Source organism: Prionailurus viverrinus, chromosome F1 (genome assembly GCF_022837055.1).
Source record: "Prionailurus viverrinus isolate Anna chromosome F1, UM_Priviv_1.0, whole genome shotgun sequence".
NCBI classification, from domain to species: Eukaryota; Metazoa; Chordata; class Mammalia; order Carnivora; family Felidae; genus Prionailurus; species Prionailurus viverrinus.
In genome coordinates this window covers 18664322-18685579 of record NC_062577.1, presented here as the reverse complement: position 1 = coordinate 18685579, position 21258 = coordinate 18664322, and the positions used below count along the sequence as shown (strand labels likewise).

General features: G+C 36.0%; 1 protein-coding gene across 6 annotated transcripts in view; it reads right to left on the bottom strand.

Annotated features, from left to right (window-relative positions):
• TDRD5 (tudor domain containing 5) overlaps positions 1-21258 on the bottom strand; it is a 109619-nt gene that overhangs the window by 40657 nt on the left and 47704 nt on the right. For all 6 annotated transcript variants that reach the window (XM_047841188.1, XM_047841190.1, XM_047841191.1 and 3 more), the window contains 3 exons: positions 13390-13543; positions 4280-4488; positions 91-311 (listed from right to left, as the gene is read on the bottom strand). In XM_047841188.1, coding sequence (XP_047697144.1) covers positions 91-311; positions 4280-4488; positions 13390-13543 — 584 coding nt within the window. The remainder of the gene's footprint in view (positions 1-90; positions 312-4279; positions 4489-13389; positions 13544-21258) is intronic.

The window sequence follows — 21258 nt, the reverse complement described above, 5'->3', positions numbered from 1 at the left end:
AACTGCTAAAAGCTCTAAAACCAAAATGTTGACAAGTACTGATTTAGAATGAGATACATGAAAAGTACATTGAAAACAACAGATTCCTACCGCATTTCAATCATCATGTCTTCAAGTAACTCTGATGAATCCCTGCTATAGATTCGGATGTAGAATTGACTAGGAGAGATGATATACTCCACAAAGACCCCCACAAGGGTACTGGTATCTAATGGTGGCAGTCTGCATAATTTCTTGTCCCGTACAGCATCTGGTGGGATATCATGGTTTGCAATTGCCAGGCTGAGCTGTGACTTATCAACTTCCACTTGCTACAAGTTAAAAAAAGAAATAAAAGAAATCTTTGGGTGAAATTTCAAACTCTATGATGACATTTCCCTAAGTATACTTCATGAGTCATCTTTATCAGAATCACCTGGAAAATTATAAAAACAAAGCTTCTTAGGCTTATTCCAGACTTACTAATTCAGAATACCTAGAAGTCGGACCCATAATTATGTATTAAAAAAATTCCCTAGAGGGGCGCCTGGGTGGCTCAGTCGGTTAAGCAGCCGACTTCGGCTCAGGTCATGATCTCGTGGTCCATGAGTTCGAGCCCCGCGTCGGGCTCTGTGCTGACAGCTCAGAGCCTGGAGCCTGTTTCAGATTCTGTGTCTCCCTCTCTCTGCCCCTCCCCCGTTCATGCTCTGTCTCTCTCTGTCTCAAAAATAAATAAACGTTAAAAAAAAATTTTTTTTTTTTTAATTCCCTAGAGGGTACTGGGTGGCTCAGTCAGTTGAGTGTCTGACCCCAGATTTCGGCCCAGGTCATATCTCATGGTTCATGACATTGAGTCTCATATTGAGCGTAGAGCCTGCCTGAGATTTCTCTCTCTCTCCCTCTGTCCCTCTCCCCAGCTAGTGCTATCTCGAAACTTAAAAAAACAAAATTCCCTATCATCAAAACAGTATGGTATTGGCACAAAAACAGACACTCAGATCAGTGGAACAGAACAGGGAACCCAGAAATGGATCCACAAACATATGGCCAACTAATCTTTGACAAAGGAGAAAGAATATCCAATGGAATAAAGACAGTCTCTTCAGCAAGTGGTGCTGGGAAAACTGGACAGAGATATGCAGAAGAATGAACCTGGACCACTTTCTTACACCATGCATGAAAATAAACTCAAAATGGATGAAAGACCAAAATATAAGACAGGAAGCCATCAAATTCCTCAAGGAGAAAGCAGGCAAAAACCTCTTTGATCTTGGCCACAGCAACTTCTTACTCAACACGTCTCCAGAGGCAAGGGAAACAAAAGCAAAAATGAACAATTGGGACCTCATCAAAATAAAAAACTTCTGCACAGCGAAGGAAACAATCAGCAAAACTAAAAGGCAACCTACAGAACAGGAGAAGATACTTGCAAACAACACATCAGATAAAGGGTTAGTATCCAAAATCTATAAAGAACTTACCAAACTCAACACCCAAGAAAACAAATAATCAAGTGAAGAAATGGGCAGAAGACCTGAATAGACACCTCCCCAAAGAAGACATCCAGATGGCCAACTGACACATGAAAAAATGCTCCACATCACTCATCATCAGGGAAATACAAATCAAAACCACAATGAGACCTTACACCAGTCAGAATGGCTAACATTAACAACTCAGGCAACAACAGATGTTGGAGAGGATGTGGAGAAAGGATCTCTTCTGCACTGCTGGTGTGAATACAAACTGGTGCAGCCACTCTGGAAAAGAGTTTGGAGGTTCTTCAAAAAATTAAAACTAGAACTATCCTACGACCCAGCAATTGCCCTACTAGGTATTTATCCAAGGATACAGGTATGCTGTTTCAAAGGGACACATGCACCCCAATGTTTGTAGCAGCACTATCAACAATAGCCAAATTATGGAAAGAGCCCAAATGTCCATCGACGGATGAATGGATAAAGAAGATGTGGTATACACACACACACACACACACACACACACACACACACACACACGGAGTACTACTCGGCAACTAAAAAGAATTAAATCTTGCCATTTACAATATGTGGATGGAACTAGAGGTTATTATGCTAAGTGAAATTAGTCAGAGAAAAACAAATACCATATGACTTTACTCATATGAGGACTTTAAGACACAGAACAGATGAACACAAGGGAAGGGAAGCAAAAATAATATAAAAACATGGAGGGGACAAAACATAAGAGACTCTTAAATAAAGAGAACAGAGGGTTACTGGAGGGATTATGGGAGAGGGGATGGGCAAAATGGGTAAGGGGCATTAAAGAATCTACCCCTGAAATCATTGTTGCACTACATGCTAACTAACTTGGATGTAAATTTAAAAAATTAAATTAAAAAAAATTCCCTAGGTGATCCTTACCTACATTAATATATGAAAACTGCCTTATGAAATTAAGAGTCAAAAGTATGTTATACAACTGCCCCATTCAAAATTGAAAATATGGTACTTTAAATATTCAGGCTAAACGAAGACAGTCTTCCTACCCAACCCTACCAACAAAGGTAACTTTAAAGAATAAATTTCACACTAATCTTCCAATCAACAATAGTTTCTCAGGGCACCTGGGTGGCTCAGGAGGTTGAGTGTCCAAGTCTTCATTTCGGCTCAGGTCATGATCTCACAGCTGTGGGATGGAGGCCCACATTGGGCTCAGACCTGAGTGTGGAAGCTGCTTGGGATTCTCCCTCCCCTGCTCTCTCTGATCCTCCCCCATTCACATGCTCACCTGCACTTTCTCTCAAAAACTTAAAAAAATATATATTTTTATATTTTTTAATTTTATTTTTAAAAATTTACATCCAAATCAGTTAGCATATAGTGCAACAATGATTTCAGGAGTAGATTCCTTAGTGCCCCTTACCAATTAGCCCATCCCCCCCCCCACAACCCCTCCAGTAACCCTCAGTTTGTTCTCCATATTTATGAGTCTCTTCTGTTTTGTCCCCCTCCCTGTTTTTATATTGTTTCCCTTCCCTTATGTTCATCTGTTTTGTCTCTTAAAGTCCTCATATGAGTGAAGTCATAAGATTTTTGTCTTTCTCTGACTAATTTCACTTGGCATAACATCCTCCAGTTCCATCCACGTAGTTGCAAATGGCAAGATCTCATTGTTTTTGATTGCCGAGTAATACTCCATTCACCATGTCTTCTTTATCCACTCATCCATCGATGGACACTTGGGCTCTTTCCATGCTTTGGCTATTGTTGATAGTGCTGCTGTAAACATTGGGGTGCATGTGTCCCTTCGCAACAGCATATCTGTATCCCTTGGATAAGTACCTAGTAGGGCAATTGCTGGGTCATAGGGTAGTTCTATTTTCAGTTTTTTGAGGACCCTTCATACTGTTTTCCAAGGTGGCTGCACCAGCTTGCATTCCCCCCCCCAGAATTGTTTTAAATAGGGTTTCTCAAACATTTTCATTCTAAAATCTATTATTTTCCTTTAGACTTTTCTCTCACCCTCTATAAAATATGTAGCAGTCTCTTGAAACAAAATGTTTTCCTTCCATGAAAGAAGCCAGTTACAGACGATAGAAGAAGTGTAAGCAATTAATTCCTTAATAACAACAAAATAAATAACAGAAGATGAGAACACAAAAAAGGAAAATTGTGTGTGGAAACGTAATGAAAAATAAAAAATAAATACACCCTATAATTGAGTACACGAGCAGGGGCAATTTGCAGCAATTATTGAGACATATAGCTAAAACAAAGCTCCTCAAATCTTCCCTCTGAAGCCCTTAAGGGTTTTCCAGCCCACATTTTCAAAAACATGGACAGACCATTGGCTTTATCATCCTGAGAAAACTGGCAAGTCTTCAAACCCATCTGAAAACTTTAAAATGAGAGTTGAAAGTTAGTTATACAAAAGATCGAAAATAAGAATAAATGCTGTATAAGGTGATTTCAGACCAAAACTCTGCTCTCTTCTAAAAAATCATGCATCTTGAAACAAGATTTTCCTGAATAGAATTTTGATGTAAGGAAATACTCATTTAGGGGTGCCTGTGTGGCTCAGTCACTTAAGTGTCTAACTTCAGCTCAGGTCATGATCTCATGGTTAGTGAGTTTGAGCCCATTAGGCTCTTTGCTGTCAGCACAGAGCCCACTTCGGATCCTCTGTCCTCTCTTTCTGCCCCTCCCCCACTTTCTCTCTTTCTCAAAAATAAATAAAACATTAAAAAAAGAAATATTCATTTAGTTACTTTCCATAATGCTGATCTCCAGTGTACAAAGTCTTTACACCTACTCACCAGCTGTAAAGGCTTTACCACCAGATTAGGCTTTTTGCAAATCTTCTTTTCTGGCTCTTTAGGGTTTTTAGGAAGACAATCCCAGGCAGTCTCCTTGATAGCAGCAGTAGACAGTGAATTTCTAGGGGGGCTGGAGACACAAGCTTTGACTTCTATTTTCTTATCTGATTGAACTAAACATGAATTTTTGACTGATGAAATGGGTTCATCTGAAAAAATCAACAGAGTAGCCTGTGGATAGCCATTATAGTAATTTGTCTAACTGTTACAAAGCACATTCTATGGCCCAGGCACTGGGCAAATAATGACAAATGAGAGATACAAACCTAACTTTATAGACCTTTCAGTATGGAGAAACGAAATGAAGTTCTAGATGGGAACAAATCTTAAATTACTTACATTGGCAGGGAAAGGGCAAGTTTCTTGAACTTTGGTTAAAGGTTTTGTTTTTCAATATCCTGATTTCAGTTTACTTCCCGCTCAACTTTCGCAGTGAATATGCATAGTTACTTAATGTATTAATGTGACTACTGAATATCCCATAATATAATGCCTTAATTTTTAGGGGATTACCAAATCAATCACATATTGTGTTCAAATTTACATGTGTATGATGATTTTAAGACTGACACCTTAAAACAGACCCAGATAGACCTAAAACCATAGTGGCTCCTACAGAAAAACTAGTAAGTGCACAAAGATGGAGGTACAAGAATGTTTATCACTGTATCTTTTATAATGACAAAAAATAAATACACTCTATATGTCTGTCAACAGGAGACTAAATCAATTATGATACAGTCACATAAAAGAATTGTATGTAGTTAAAAAGGATGAAATAAACTTACATATGCTGATATGGAAAAACATCCATAACATACGAAGTATAAAAAGAACTTATATATATATACAGAACACTATCTTACGCAAGAAAATTCTACATGTAATGAATAACTATGGCATTATACAAGAGGTCCAGAAAAAGACCTATTAAAATAATTACTAGTTACCAATCTACCTTACTGGAATTTTTAAACAAATATTGCTTTTATAATTTTTTTAAAAATCTATGTATGCTTACATATTCATTGAAAAAAATCTCAAAGACCAATAAAAATTCTAACAGATTTTTTCAGGGAAGTAAAATGATGGGAAATATTCACTTTCAACTTATTAAAATAACATGAGTTATTTACACATTATTTATAACTCATGTTATTTTAATCAGAAAAATCAACAAAGTGGGTATGTTTATATCAAAGATACATTGATATTCTGGAAAAAAGTTGCGATCCATCAAAACCACTTTTAGAAGCTTATAAAAATACAAGGACAGTTGACCCTGAACACTGCAGCATTTAGGGGCATCAACCCCCAATGCAGTCAAAAATCGCATATAACTTTTGATTCCCCCAAAATTTAACTACTAGAGCCTACTGCTGACCAGAAGCCTTACTGATAATATAGATAGTTGATTAACATATATTTTATGTATGTATTATATACTATATTCTTTTTTCCCTCCATTACAGTTTATTTTTTTTTATTTTATATATGAAATTTATTGTCAAATTGGTTTCCATACAACACCCAGTGCTCATCCCAACAGGTGCCCTCCTCAATGCCCATTCTTAGAATAAAGTAAGCCAGAGAAAAGAAAATGTTAAGAAAATCATAAGGAAGAGAAATTACATTTACAATATTATACTGATTTTACCATAAAAAATCCACATATAAGTGGACCTATGCAACTCAAACTCATGTTATTTAAGAGTCAACTGTACCTTACACTACTATAATTTGGCAACATGTTACCACTGAGGGAACAAAATAAAGAATACACGGAACCTCCCTGTATTAGTTTTTAACGGTATATAAGCCTACAATACTCTCAATAAAAATTTCAAAAGAAAAACCCAAAAAACCAAAAATCAAGTGCCTTAAATGCAGTGTGGTATCCTGAAGTAGATCCAGAAACAGAAAAAGAACAATTGTGAGAAAGCTGGTAAAACCTAAATAAAATCTACAGTTTAGCTAATAATAATATATCAGAATTTCTTAGTTTTGATAAATGTATCATAGTAATTAATGTAAGATGTTAATATTAGATGGATGAAAGGCACAAGAGAATCTATAATACCTTTGCAACTTTTCTGTAAACCTAAGATAATTTTTAGTTTTAGGTTTGAAAAAGTTTGTTTAAAAAACAAATACATGTGCTAGGTTCCAATGCACACCCATTTATCAAAAATGTCCTTGTATTTCTTAAAAGCTTTCTGATACACAGCCAGAGTTAACAACCGCTGATCTAGCACTTCCCCATCAGATCACTGTTTCAGAAAACTGGTTTCTTCAAAGTTATAGAAAAATCTGGATAATGAAGAAAGTATATTTTAAAAAGTCAGATAGATGGTCTTTATTAGTAATACCGATTAGCCTTATTACAATAAGTATCACCAGAAAGGTCATCATATACAAAGTGTTTTCAAGGCTAATGTGTAATCTGTCTGGTTCATATGCTTACAATAAAGAATATTACATAATCATGCTTTATTTTCCTTGTCCTTACAAAGACAATTAAAAATCAGGTTAGCATCTCCCAGCATACTCCAGGCCCATACCCACTTCAGCTACAGACAACTCACCGGGGCACCCACTATGCAGAGCACTCTGGCAACTCCCAACCCACACTCATTTCAGCTCCAACTGTCCCTCCAGAATACCCCCTGTATGAAGAGCACCAGGATCCCCTGGTGTGTACCTGCTTCAGCTCCAGCCATACCACCAGGGTAGTCCCAGCACAAAGTGCCATGGGACACCCAGCCTGTACCTGCTAAAGATTAAGCCAGCCAGCCAAAGCTGCCACACACACACAGTCTACATAGAGGATGTTCCGCATAAGGCAATTCCTTCAAGTCTAGGAGAAGTAGTTGTTCCACCTAATTCATAGGAAAACACAGAGCGTCAAATAAAATGAGACAGAATAACATACTTCAAATCAAAGAACAAGACAAAACCTCAAAAAAGAACTCAACAAAATGGAGATAAGCAAACTATCTTATAAATTCAAGATAATGATCATAAAGATGCTCACCTGACTTCAGAGAAGAGTGCATAAACTCAGTGAAACTTCAACAAACAGATAATATAAAAAAGAGCCAATCAGAGCTGAAGAATACAGTAAATGAAATGCAAAATACTCTAGAGGGAATCAACAGCATATCAGAGGATGCAGAAGAATGGATCAGTGATATGGAAAACAGTAATAGAAAGCACCCACACTAAACAGAAAAATGTTTTTTCAAATGAGGATAAGTTTAAGAGAACTCAGAGAAGTTTAAGAGATCTCTTGGACAATATCCAGCATTCTAACATTCATATTATAGGGGTCCCAAAGAGAGAGAGAGACAGAGAGAGAGAGACAGAGAGAGAGACAGAGAGAGACAGCACACACAAAGGCGCACAGAAAAATAACTTGAAAAAATAATAGCTGAAAACTTCCTTGACCTGGAGAAGAAAACAGACATCCAAGTCCAGGAATCAGAGAGAACCCCAAACAAGGACGCAAAGAGGTCCACATTAGTTAAAATGTCAAAAATTAAAGATAAAGAGAAAATCTAAAAAGTAGCAAAAGAAAAGCAACAAGTCATGTACAAGGGAAACCCCATAGGAGTATCAGCTCTGATGGGAATGGCATGGTATATTCAAACTGATGAAAGGAAAAAAAAAACAGTAACAAAGAATATTCTGCCCAGCAAGGTTATCATTCAGAATTTAATAAGAACTAGTTTCCCAGCAAACAAAAGTTCATCATCACCAAAACAGACTTACAAGCAATGTTCACAAGACTTCTTTAAGTGGAAAGGAAAAGACCATAATTAGAAGAAAATTATAAAAAGAAAAAAGTTCACAAGTAAAAGCAAACGGAGAGTAGTAAATCAATCTCTTATAAAACTAGTATGAAGGTTAAAAGACAGAAGTAGTAAAATCAATGTTATCTAAAAAATTAGTTAAGGGCCTCATGAAATAAAAAGATACAAAATATGATATACACAAAACAAAAATGTCTATTTTTAGAATGTGTTCAAACTTACCATCAACTAAAAATATAAAATAGACTGCTACATACACAGGTTGTTATATATGAGCCTCATGGTAATCACTAAACAAAAACCTCTACCAGATACACAAAAAATAAGGAGAAAGGAATCCAAGCATAACACTGAAGGAGGTCATCACAAGGAGAGATAGAAAAGAAAAACAGAAAACTATAAAAACAACCAGAAAACAAAAACAAAATGGCAGTAAGTACATACTTAACCAATAATTACTTTAAATGTAAATGCACTAACTGCTCCAAAAGACAAGGGTGACTGAATGGATTAAAAACAAAAAAAAAAACAAAAAAAAACAAAAAAAAAAACATCTATAGCTGCCCATAAGAGACTCACTCCAAGCCTAAAGACATGCAGACTGAAAGTGAAGACCTGGAAAAACTTATACCATGCAAATGGAAGCAAAAAAAAAATTTTAAAGCCAGTGTAGCAATACATCAGATAAAATGGACTTTAAAATAAAGACTGTAATGAGACAAATAAGGGCAGTGTATAATGTTAAAAAGATCAATCCAACAAGAAAACAGAGCCATTGTAAGTATCTACACACCCAACACAGGAGCACCTAAATAAGCAAATATGAAAAGACACAAAGGGAGAAACTGATATTAACACAGTAATAGTAGGGGACTTTATCAGCTCACTTACATCAATGATCAGATCATTCAAACACAAAATCAATAAGGAAGCAATGGCTTTGAACAACACATTAAACCAGATAGACTTAATATATACAGAACATTCCATCCAAAAACAGAATATACATTCTTTTCAAGTTTTTTCCTTCTCTATATCACGTTAAGCCACACAACAAGACTCAATAAATTTAAGAAAACTGAAATCATATAAAGCATCTTTTCCAAACACAACAGTATGAAACTGGAAATCAACTACAAACAAGACTGCAAAAAACACCAAAACATGGAGGCCAAACAACATGCTATTAACCACAAAAAATCAATGAAGTAATTAAATAGGAAATAAAAAAAAACAAAGACAAATGAAAATGAAAATATAATGGGGCGCCTGAGTGGCTCAGTCGGTTGGGCGTCCAACTTCGGCTCAGGTCAGGATCTCGCGGTCCGTGAGTTCGAGCCCCACGTCGGGTTCTGTGCTGACAGCTCAGAGCCTGGAGCCTGTTTCAGATTCTGTGTCTCCCTCTCTCTCTGACCTTTCCCCATTCATGCTCTGTCTCTCTCTGTCTCAAAAATGAATAAACGTTTAAAAAAAATTTTTTTTTTAAAGAAAATGAAAATATAATGGTCCAAAATCTTTGGGATGTAGCAAAAGCAGCTTTAAGAGGGAAGTTTATAGGGATACGGCCCTATCTCAAGAAACAAGAAAAATTTCAAGTAAACAATTATTCTTACATCTTAAGGAACTAGGAAAAGAATAAACAATGCCCAAAGTTAGTAAAAGGAAGGAAATAATGAAGATGAGAACAGAAATAAATGAAATGGAGACTAAAAAGTAACAGAGTAGATGAATAATGAAAGCAAGGGGGGCCTGGGTGGCTCAGTCGGTTAAGTCTCTGACTTTGGCTCAGGTCATGATCTCACAGTTTGTGAGTTCAAGCCCTGTGTCGGGCTCTGTGCTGACAGCTCAGAGCCTGGAGCGTGTTTCAGATTCTGTGTCTCCCTCTCTCTCTGACCCTCCCTGTTCATGCTCTGTCTCTGTCTCAAAAATAAATAAACATTAAAAAAAAATAATAATGAAACCAAGAGCTGGTTCTTTGAAAAGAGAAACAAAATTGATAAATCTTTAGCCAGATTCACCAAGGGAAAAAAAGAGGTTTCAAACAAATAACATCAGAATGAAACACAAAACAACCAACATCACAGAAATACAAAGGATTATAAGAGAACACTACAAAAAAATTATATACCAACAAATTGGACAACCAATGGACCATTAGAAGAAATGGATGAATTAACTAAATCAGAAAGAAACAGAATATATCAACAGACCAATTATTAGTAACAGAACTGAATAGGTAATCAAAAAACTCCCAACAAATGAAAATCCAGGACTGGATGGCTTCACAGGTGAAGTCTATCAAACATTTAAATAATTAACAGCCACTCTTTCGAACTGTGGCAAAAATAAAAGACGAAGGAGAGCTTCCATATTCATTCAATGAGCAAGCATTGCTCTGAAACCAAAACCAAAGACATTACAAAAAAGACAGAAAGACACACAGAAAGTGTGTGTGGGGGGGGGGGGGGGAGAGTGAGAAAACTACAGGTTAATATCCCTGATGAACATACAATGCAAAAATCCTCAACAAAATATTAGCAAACTAAATTCAACAATATATTAAAAGGATCATTCACCACAATCAAGTGGTGGGATTTACTCCAGGAACGGAAGAGTGTTTCAATATCCACAAAACAATCAACTTTATATATCACATTAACAAAATGAAGAGATAAAAACCATATGGTCATCTCAACAGATGCAGAAAAAGCATTTGACAAAATCTGACATCTGTTCATGATAAATTCTCAACAAAGTGTATATAGAGGGACATAATTCAATATAATAAAGGCCATATATGACAAACCCACAGCTAACATCAAAATCAATGGTGAAAAACTGAAAGATTTCCTCTCAGGAACAAAAGAAGAATGTCTACTCTTGTCATTTTTATTTAACATAGTACTGGAAGTCCCACCTACAGCAATCAGAAAAGAAAAAGGCATCCAAATTGATTATGAAGAAATATAACTGTCTCTACTCACAGATGACATGATACTATATATACGACATCTTTAAAACTCCACCAAAAATCTATTAGAATAAATGAATTCAGTAAAGTTGCAGGATACAAAATTAATATACAGAAATCTGTTGCATTTCTATACCATAATGAAGTAAGCTGAAACAAATTAAGAAAATGGTCCCATTTACAACTACACCAAAAAGAACAGAATACCTTGGAATAAATTTAACCAAGTGAAAGTTCTGTACTGTGAAAACTATAAAACACTGATGAAAGAAAATGAAGATGAGACAAATGAAAAGATATACCATCCTCATGAATTAGAAGAACCAATATTGTTAAAACATCCATACTACCCAAAGCAATCTACAAATTCAATCCAATTCTCATCAAAATACCAATAGGACTTTTCACAGAACTAAACAAACAATTCTAAAATTTATGCAGAACTACAAAAGACTCTAAATAGCCAAAGCAATCTTGAAAAAGAACAAACCCAGAGGTATCACAATCCCAATTTCAAGACATACCACAAAGCTATGGTAATCAAGAGTATGGTACTGGCACAAAAACAGACACACAGAGCAATAGAAGAGAGAGCCTAGAAATAAACCCATGCTTACATGGTCAATTAATCTATGACATAGGAGGTAACAATATACAATGGGGAAAAGACAGTCTCTTCGTGCAAAAGAATGAAAATGGACCACTTACACCAAACACAAAAATAAACTCAAGACAGATTAAACACCTAAATATGAGACCTGAAGCCATAAAGCTCCTCAAAGAAAACATATGCAGTAATCTCTTGGACATCAGCCTTAGCAATGTATTTATGAATATGTTTTCTCAGACAAGTGAAACAAAAGCACAAATAAAATATTGGGACTACATCAAACTAAAAACCTTTTGCACAACAAAGGAAACTATCAGCAAAACAATAAGGCAATCTCCTGGATGGGAGAATACATTTGCAAATGATATATCCAATAAGGGATTCATACCCAAAATACACAGAGAACTTCTACAATCCAATACCAAGAAAACACAGAACCCAAAAAAAATGGGCAGAAGATCTTAATAGACATTTTTCCAAAGGCAACATACAGGTAGCCAACAGACACATAAAAAGATGTTGACTGTCAGTAATCATCAGAGAAATGCAAAACCAAAACCACAGTAAGACATCACCTTATGCCTTTCAGAATGGCTAATATCAAGACAAGAAATAGACAAGTGTTGGCAAGGATGTGAAGAGAGAACCCTTGTGCACTGTTGGTGGGAATGTAAATTGGTGCAACCACTGTGAAAAACACTGTAAAGTTACCTTAAAAAAATGAAAAATAAAAATAACATATGATCCAGTATTCCACTACTGGGTTATTTGCCACCCCCCCCCCAAAAAAATGAAAACACTAATTAAAAAAGATATATGCTGGGCATCTGGGTGGCTCAGTCAGTTGAGCCTCCGACTTCGGCTCAAGTCATGATCTCGTGGTTTGTGAGTTCGAGCCCCATATCAGGCTCTGGGCTGACAGCTCAGAGCCTGAAGCCTGCTTTGGATTCTGTGCCTCCCTCTCTCTCTGCCCCTCCCCCCGTTCATGCTCTGTCTCTCTCTGTCTCTCAAAGATGAATAAATGTTAAAAAAAATTTTTTTAAAAGACATATGCAACCCTATCTTTACTGCAGTATTATTTACAGTTGCCAAGTTATGTAAGCAACCTAAGTGTCCATCGATAGATGAATGGATAAAGATGTAGTATATATAGAATGGAATATTACTCAGCTATAAAAAGAATGAAATCTTGCCATTTGTGACAACAGGGATGAACCTAGAGGATATTAGGCTAAGTAAAACAAGTCAGACAGAGAAAGACAAATACTGCATGATTTCATTTATATGTGGAATCTAAACACCAAAACAAACAAAAATGGAAACAGAATCATAAATACAGAGAACTGGTAGTTGCCAGAGGGGAGGATAACAGGGGAGGAGCAAAACGGGTGATAGGTATTAAGAGGTACAAACCTCCAGTTATAAAATAAGTAAGTCACAGAAATGAAATATACAGCATAGGGAATATAGCCAATAATATTGTGATAATATTGTATAGTGACAGATGGTAACTACATTCATCATGGTGAGCACAGCAAAATGTATGAAATTGTCAAAACACTATGTTGTACCCCTGAAACTAATATAAATGGATGTTAACTATACTTCAATTTAAAAAGAAAAAATCAGGTTTGCATCATATTGTGATTCAACTCACCAGGCGGGAGTGGCTTCATATCAGCATCAAACACCAGTAAGTCTTGTTCTCCTTCCCTGAACTCAACACGCAGAATGTCACTAAGAGCTCCAACGAGTTCTGTCACATTTAAGAAGCCCAATTTTTTTGGTGAAAGTTGCTCTTTAAAGATTATCTGTCACAAAAGAAACAAAAATAACATAAAACATTAGATAAATGGAATACAATATATACAGATACATACACAAATTAAAACAATGTCTTAATTTTGGTTTAGTCAGGGGCGCCTGGGTGGCTCAGTCAGTTGAGCATCCGACTTCAGCTCAGGTCATGATCTCACAGTCTGTGAGTTCGAGCCCCACATTGGGGTCTGTGCTGATGGCTCAGAGCCTGGAGCCTGCTTCGGATTCTGTGTCTCCCTCTCTCTCTGCCCCTCCCCTGCTCATGCTCTGTCTCTGTCTCAAAAATAAATAAAAACATTAAGAAAAAAAAATTTTTTTTTAATTTTGGTTTAGTCAAACTAAATTTGTAAGGGTCAGCAATCTCAGGTATTAAAGGCTTGTTTCCATATAGGTATAATCCAAACCTAGAGAACTACAACATAAAGCTTCCAGGCCAGTTTCAACTTCCTTTTAAAGTATATGGTGGGGCACCTGGGTGGCTCTGTCAATTAAGCCTCTAAATCCTGATTACGGCTCAGGTCATGATCTAACAGTTTCATGAGTTTGAGCCCCATGTTGGGCTCTGCACTGACAGTGTGAAGCCTGCTTGGGATTCTCTCTCTCCCTCTTCCCTTCCTCTGCTTGCTGTCTCTCTCAAAATAAATAAATAAACTTTATAAAGAAATATAGTATGTGGTACAATGAAGTGAAAATCAGGGTACTTTTTACCTCCTGTTCTTAACAATGTCTAATTATAAAGCAAAAGAATAAAGGGCGGTACACAAAATACAAAAGTCATAATAAAACTTGATATTTCTCAGTTTTGAAAGTATTCACTACCATTTTCAACATGCAATAAAGTAATATGATTTTAAAATATTTCCTTAAAATTCTAGGATTTCACCCTAGAAGCTGAGATGACTAAGCAGGTATCAGTGTTATCACCCACAATATTGTTTCTCTTGCCTTAGGAAAAAATTACACCAAATAAAAAAATGTATATACAGGGTATATACTAAATGTTTGGTTTAAACTGCACAGTAAATTGGCACTTTGCCCTTTTTAGTAAGATCTCCTATTAAATTGTTCAAATTCTTGGAGCATCTGGGTGGCTCAGTCAACTGAGCAACTGACTCTTGATTTCAGCTCAGATAATGATCTCATGGTTCATGAGTTTGAGCACCACACAGGGTTCTGCACACCCTCCCTCTGCCTCTCCCTCTCTCTCCCCTATTCTCAGGCTCCCTCTAAAGAGAAAAAAATGTTCAAATTGTCAAACTTTTGTCTCCCTAACCAAGGTAAAGCAGTTGAGCTATTCATAGTTCTTTTTCTGTTCCTCCAACTTCGAGTAGGAAATAAACTTTCTCTGACTTAATAACCTTAGGGAAAAATCAATAGAAACACAGAAAGCAAACCCTCTAAAAGAATGGACCTCCAATAGAGGATGAGACAGCTGTATACCTTCTTGTTGATGGATGCTGAGACCCAACTCTACTCTTTTATGACTTCTTCCAAAACACTTGAAAAATGAGGGCCCAGCATCAGCCAAGTCATGGTTTTAAACGGTCATTAATATCACCTCTATAACCAATCGTGAAAATACCAAGAGAGAAAGGCTTGGTAGAAGACAGGGGACACGTAATGGTAAATGACACTGTATCTCTACTTTTTTTAAAGTTTATTTATTTTGAGGGAGAGTATGTACACAGCGGAGAATCCCAAGCAGGCTCTGCACTGTCAGCACAGAGCCTGACAGAGGGCTTGAACTCAAAAACCATGACATTATGACCTGAGCCAAAATCAAAAGTCCAACACTTGACTGACTAAGCCACCCACACAACCTTTATGTCTCTACTTCTTTGCACATTACATATTATGACTTCTTTACCTTTTATGTTCATTAGTCTCTTTAATGGTTTCTTTACCTTGTCTGTAAGTACCTAGTACTATGAACATGCAAGTCAGTCAAATACAAGACTAGGATGGAAAGGATTTTATTACTTTTTAAATACATGATATTTAGAAGGTTCAAAAAAAACATACAGCAAAAACTAAGTCTCTGGCTCACTCCCAACCCTCAGTGGTCCAGGAGATCACTTCCCTGGAGGTAACCATTATTACCAGTTTCTTGCACAAACCAAAATCACCAGTTTCTTAGGCAACTTTCTAGAAATTGTCAAAACATGAATACACATCATGTTTCAACATATATTTATTGTGCCCATTTTTGCTTTCAGTTAATACAGGGAGAATTCCATATCAGTACATGAAAAATTGAGTTTTGCTTTGTGATTCTGAAAATCAGTTTTAGTAAGTTGGTTCTGTCCACTGATTGGTATGTCAGATATATTTTTTCCTAATTTCTTTGTTATGCCTCCAGGTTGATACAGACTCCCAACCATAAGCAAGGAAGAATTGATGTATTTCTACTCCCACTTTCCTTGATTTCTCTCTTCCATCTCCAATTTTAGCTATATTATTTCTTCCATAGAGTTTATATTTATGCCTTCAAATATATGAATATTTCCTATTAACCTGATTTCATTTCCTCACTGTGTGGATTTTGCAGATGACATACTCATAGTGCAAACACTATTTTCTGCAAACTGACAGCTAGATCCAAAGGCTTGGTCAGACTCCTGCTCCATGACTGTAAGTGATGCTGTATTTATGAAGAGGCATGTAACGTCTAGCTGTCTCTTTTTTGATGGTGTTAGTAGCCATTCCTGGTCAATGCCTAGATCCACTATTTTACTAAGAGAAATTGTAGAGTGAAATTGTATCAATTCTTTTTTGTTATTTAGTTGGAACATTTTATAGAGATATGCTCCACTCATCTGCTGCTTGGTTACCCAGTCATACCAGATTATTTGGAAAACAGGGATAAGTGATTGGCTCCTTCTTTTAATCTTTTTTCAAGAAAATAAATTGGTACTCTATCATCCTCCAAGATAAACAATTAGTTTTTAATATCAGAGCAACTCAAAGAGTTAAACATACTTGGTGGGTTTCAAAAACACTGCAAGTATTACCATTATTGAAACCTCAACTAACTCAAGTGGATTCCTAAGCCATCCTGATGTGAACCTAGTCATTAATAAGCTTCCTTGCTAGTCTGGAATGACAAGACATTCCAGATTCTGCATATGCAACTAGACTATGTACACAATAAAAATTATCCCATAATTAATCCCATATATTCCATAATTATTCAATGCTCTATACAATACACAAGTCTCAAAACTGAATAACAGTACTAACATCAATACCATTAATAAAAGCAATCAAACTTTTTTGCCTGTGCTGACCCCTTCTCTTTCTACCATTTTGTGTAATTGTTCTTTATCTACATTGTCAGAGTATATAGCCATTATATATTCTCTCATTTCTAACTCTCATTTGGTCTTAGTTTTATAAGTAACACAGATTAGTTCTTCTGTTGGTATCACTCAACATTTCTGGTTATCTGAAGTTCATTGTCCGGTAGACTCCTTGAGAAGGGCTCATCAGAACAACAGTTCTTAAATTCTTACATGGTGATAATAGCTTCATTGGCTTTCTATAGTTCAAAGTCAATTTTGCTAGTTATAAAATCCTTGACCTACATTTTGTTTCCTTGAGTATAGGAAATATGTTACTCTCTTTTCTTCTAGTATAAAACACTACTGTGAAAATATCTATAACCTAATTCTGTCTCCCTTATAAGTCACTTGCTCTTTTTGTTTTAGATGCCCAAAGGACTGTTCTTTAAGTCCGGTAATTTTGGTGTGGGTCATTCTGGTCAACATTCTCACATATGTCATGTGTTCTTTCAATATATAGTTTCACATTTTCCATTTCAGTAAAGTTCACTCAAATTACAGTTTTCAGTATTTGTTGTGTTCCATTCTTTGGTTTTATTACTTCTATATTGGCTCTTCTTGGCATGTTTTCAAAATCTGTTACTTTCTCTTAAATCTTTTTCTTTGTTCATTTTTTTCCAGCATTTTCTTATGAAAAATTTCAACCACAACAAAAGGTGAAAGAGTTAGACAGTGAACATCTACCACCTACCATCTACCACAATTATTAGTATTCCACTAAATTTGCTTTATCATCTATCAATCCATCCACCTACCAATCCATCTTATCTTTTTATACATTTCAAAGGAACCTGCCCTTCACCCCAAAATAAGTTAGCATGTACATAATTAGCTGAGTTCAAGATCTGTTCATTTTTTTAAGGTAAAAATTTACATACAGTGAAATGTTTAAAACTTAAGCTTACAATTAAATTAGCTTTGAAAAAGTGAAAGTATTCAAGATCTAGAACATTTCCAACAGTCCAGTAAGTTCTCCCTTTCCCAGAGACAAACAACTCTTTTTCACCACAGATTAACTTTGGCTATTTTGCACTTCAAATGGAACACATCCAATAATACTCCATTGTGTGAGATTTCGCTCCACAGCGTTTCTCAGATTCATCCATGTTGGTTCATGTGTCAGTAGCTTATCTCTTTTTTAAAAAATTTTAACGTTTATTTTTGAGAGACAGTTTTAAAAAATTTTAACGTTTATTTTTGAGAGACAGAGTGCAAGTGGGGGAGGGGCAGAGAGAGAAGGAGACACAGAATCCAAAGGAGTAGCTTATCTCTTAATGTTGAATAAGTATTTCATTGTAGTAGAATGTATCATAATATCTTTATTCATTTTCCGATTGATGAATAATAGCATTTTCAGTTTGGGCTATTAAGCAAGTATAAAGCTGCTATATTATATAGAAGTCTTTGGCGGGAGGGGGGGAGCACAGGCTTTGATTTTTCTTGGGTAAATATCTAAGAGTATAATTCTGGGTCAAAGGGTATACATATAATTATTTTATAAGAAACAGGACATTTTCCAAAGTAATTGCACCATTTTATATTCGTACCAAAAATACAAGTTTACCATCATTTGTGCTTTATACTATTAATCACTCACATATCTACATCTGTAAAGCGTTCAAATCTTTATGCAATTTAATGGAGTTGTCTGCCTTTTTGTAATGGAGCTACAGAAGGCTCTTTATGTACTCTAGATTTAAGTCTTTTAGATGATGGTTTTAAGTATTTCTTCCAAGTCTGTAGTCTGTGCCTCTCCCAGAGAGAGTTTTAATAAAGCCTCATTGTCAATTTTCCTTTAAACAATTATTGCTATGTCCTAAGAAAGAAACTCTTATCCAAACCCAGATTGTGAATATGTGTTTTCTTCTAGATGTTTAAATTTTCATTTGGGTCTATGATGCATCTCAAATTAACTTTTGTACACAGTATGAAGTTGGGGCTGAGGTTCATTTTTTTCCTTTATGGATATTCAGATGTTCCAGAATCATTTGCTGAACAGATTTTCCTTTCCCCACTTAATTCCTTTGACACCTCTGTCAAAAATCATTTGAGTGCATCTGAGTAGATCTCTTCAAGTATACTCATATATGGCTAATCCGTGGGTTTTTCAAGATTTACACATAGCCTTCAGGAATTATAATGGCAAATGTAATGAATCTAGCAATGAATAACAATACTGAGACTTCTCAGCCATAAATGTGTTACAGCTCTCTATTTAAATTCTTCTCTGTAGTAGAGGCTAAAGTCTGGGATTGTGATGCTTCCCGCTTTGGTTTTCTTTTTCAATATTACTTTGGCTATTCAGGGTCTTTTGTGGTTCCATACAAATTTTAGGATTGTTTGTTCAAGCTTTGAGAAGAATGCTGGTGCAATTTTGATTGGGATTGCATTGAATGTGTAAATTGCTTTGGGTAGTATTGGCATTTTAACAGTATATTCTTCCAATCCATGAGCATGGAATGTTTTTCCCTTTCTTTGTGTCTTCTTCAATTTCCTTCATAAGTTTTCTATAGTTTCAGCATACAGATCTTTTACATCTTCGGTTAGGTAACCGATGGAATGGGAGAAGATATTTACAAATGATGTATCAGATAAAGGGTTAGTACCCAAAATCTATAAAGAACTTACCAAACTCAAGACCTGAAAAACAAATAATCCAGTGAAGAAATGGGCAGAAGACATAAACAGACACTTTTCCAAACAAGACATCCAGATGGCAAACAGACACATGAAAAGATGCTCAAGTCAACATCACTCATCATCAGGGAAATACAAATCAAAGCCACACTGAGATACCACCTCACACCAGTCTGAGTGGCTAAAATTAACTCAGGAAACAACAGATGTTGGTGAGGATGTGGAGAAACGGGAACCCTCTCGCACTGCTGGTGGGAATGCAAACTGGTGAAGCCACTCTGGAAAACAGTACGGGGTTCCTCAAAAAATTAAAAATAGAACTATCCTATGACCCAGCAATTGTACTACCATGAATTTATCCACAGGATACAGGAGTGCTGATTCATAGGGGCACATATACCCCAATGTTTACAGCAGCGCTTTCAACAACAGCCAAATTATGGAAGGAGTCTAAATGTCAATCAACTAATGAATGGATATAAAAGATGTGGGTTATATATACAATGGAATACTACTTGGCAATAAGAAAGAATGAAATCATGCCATTTGCAACAACGTGGATGGAACTGGAAGATATTATGCTAAGTGAAATAAGTCAGTCAGAGAAAGACAGGTATCGTACGTTTTCACTCCTATGTGGAACTCAAGAAACTTAACAGAAGACCATGGGGGGAGGTAAGGGGGAAAAATAGTTACAAACAGAGAGGGAAGGAGGCAAACCATAAGAGACTCTTAAATACAGAGAACTGAGGGTTGATGGCAGGGGGGGGGGCAGGGGAGAGGGGGAAAATGGGTGGTGGACACTGAGGAGGACGCTTGCTGGGATGAGCACTGGGTATTGTATGTAAGCAATGAACCAGGGGAATCTACCCCCAAAACCAAGAGCCAACTGTACAAACTGTATGTTAGCCAACTTGACAATACATTATATTTAAAAATTAAATTAAAAAAAAATTAAATTTAAAAAAATAAATTCTTCTTGCATTTCTCTCAGCAATGTTTAGCAGTTTTCAGTGTAAATGTTTTATGTTTCTTAATCTTATCTTCAAGTAATTTGACACTATTGTAAGTAGGAATTTCTAAATTTCATTTTCCAATTGTTTTCTGCTTTATCGGGAAATGTAACAGATTTTTAAAATATTAAACCATGAACCTTTGGTCTCAGTAAATTCACTTATTATAGTAGCTTTTTCTTGGATTCCTTAATATATTCTACAGACAATCATGTTTTCTGCAAATAAAGACAATTTTATTTCTCCTCTTCAGGTTCAATTTGCTTTTTGTAGAACCTGCCCATTTCATCTAAGTTGTCAAATGACTGGCACAGTTTATAAATTCCCTTACTGTCATTTTAGTACCTGTAGAATACTAAATTATCTATAATGGCAAAATCTTCTTCCTTCATAATACTGCAATCTGTGCCCTCTCTTTTTATTCCTAAGTATTCAGTGGTTCATCAGTTTTGGTGAATCAACATTTGGCTTTGTTAACTTTCTCTTAATTGGTAATTTATTGATTTCTATCCTTAGCTTCCTCCTACTTGTTGAGTTTACTTTGCTCCTCTTTCTCTAGCCTTCTTAAGGTAAACCCCTAGATCAGTGATGGTTTTATACCTTTCTCCTTTTCTAATCTGGGCATTTCAGAGCTATAAATTCCCATAAGACGACTGCTTTGGCTGCATCTCACAGATGATATGTTCCATTTTCATTACCGTGCAGCTGGAAATATTT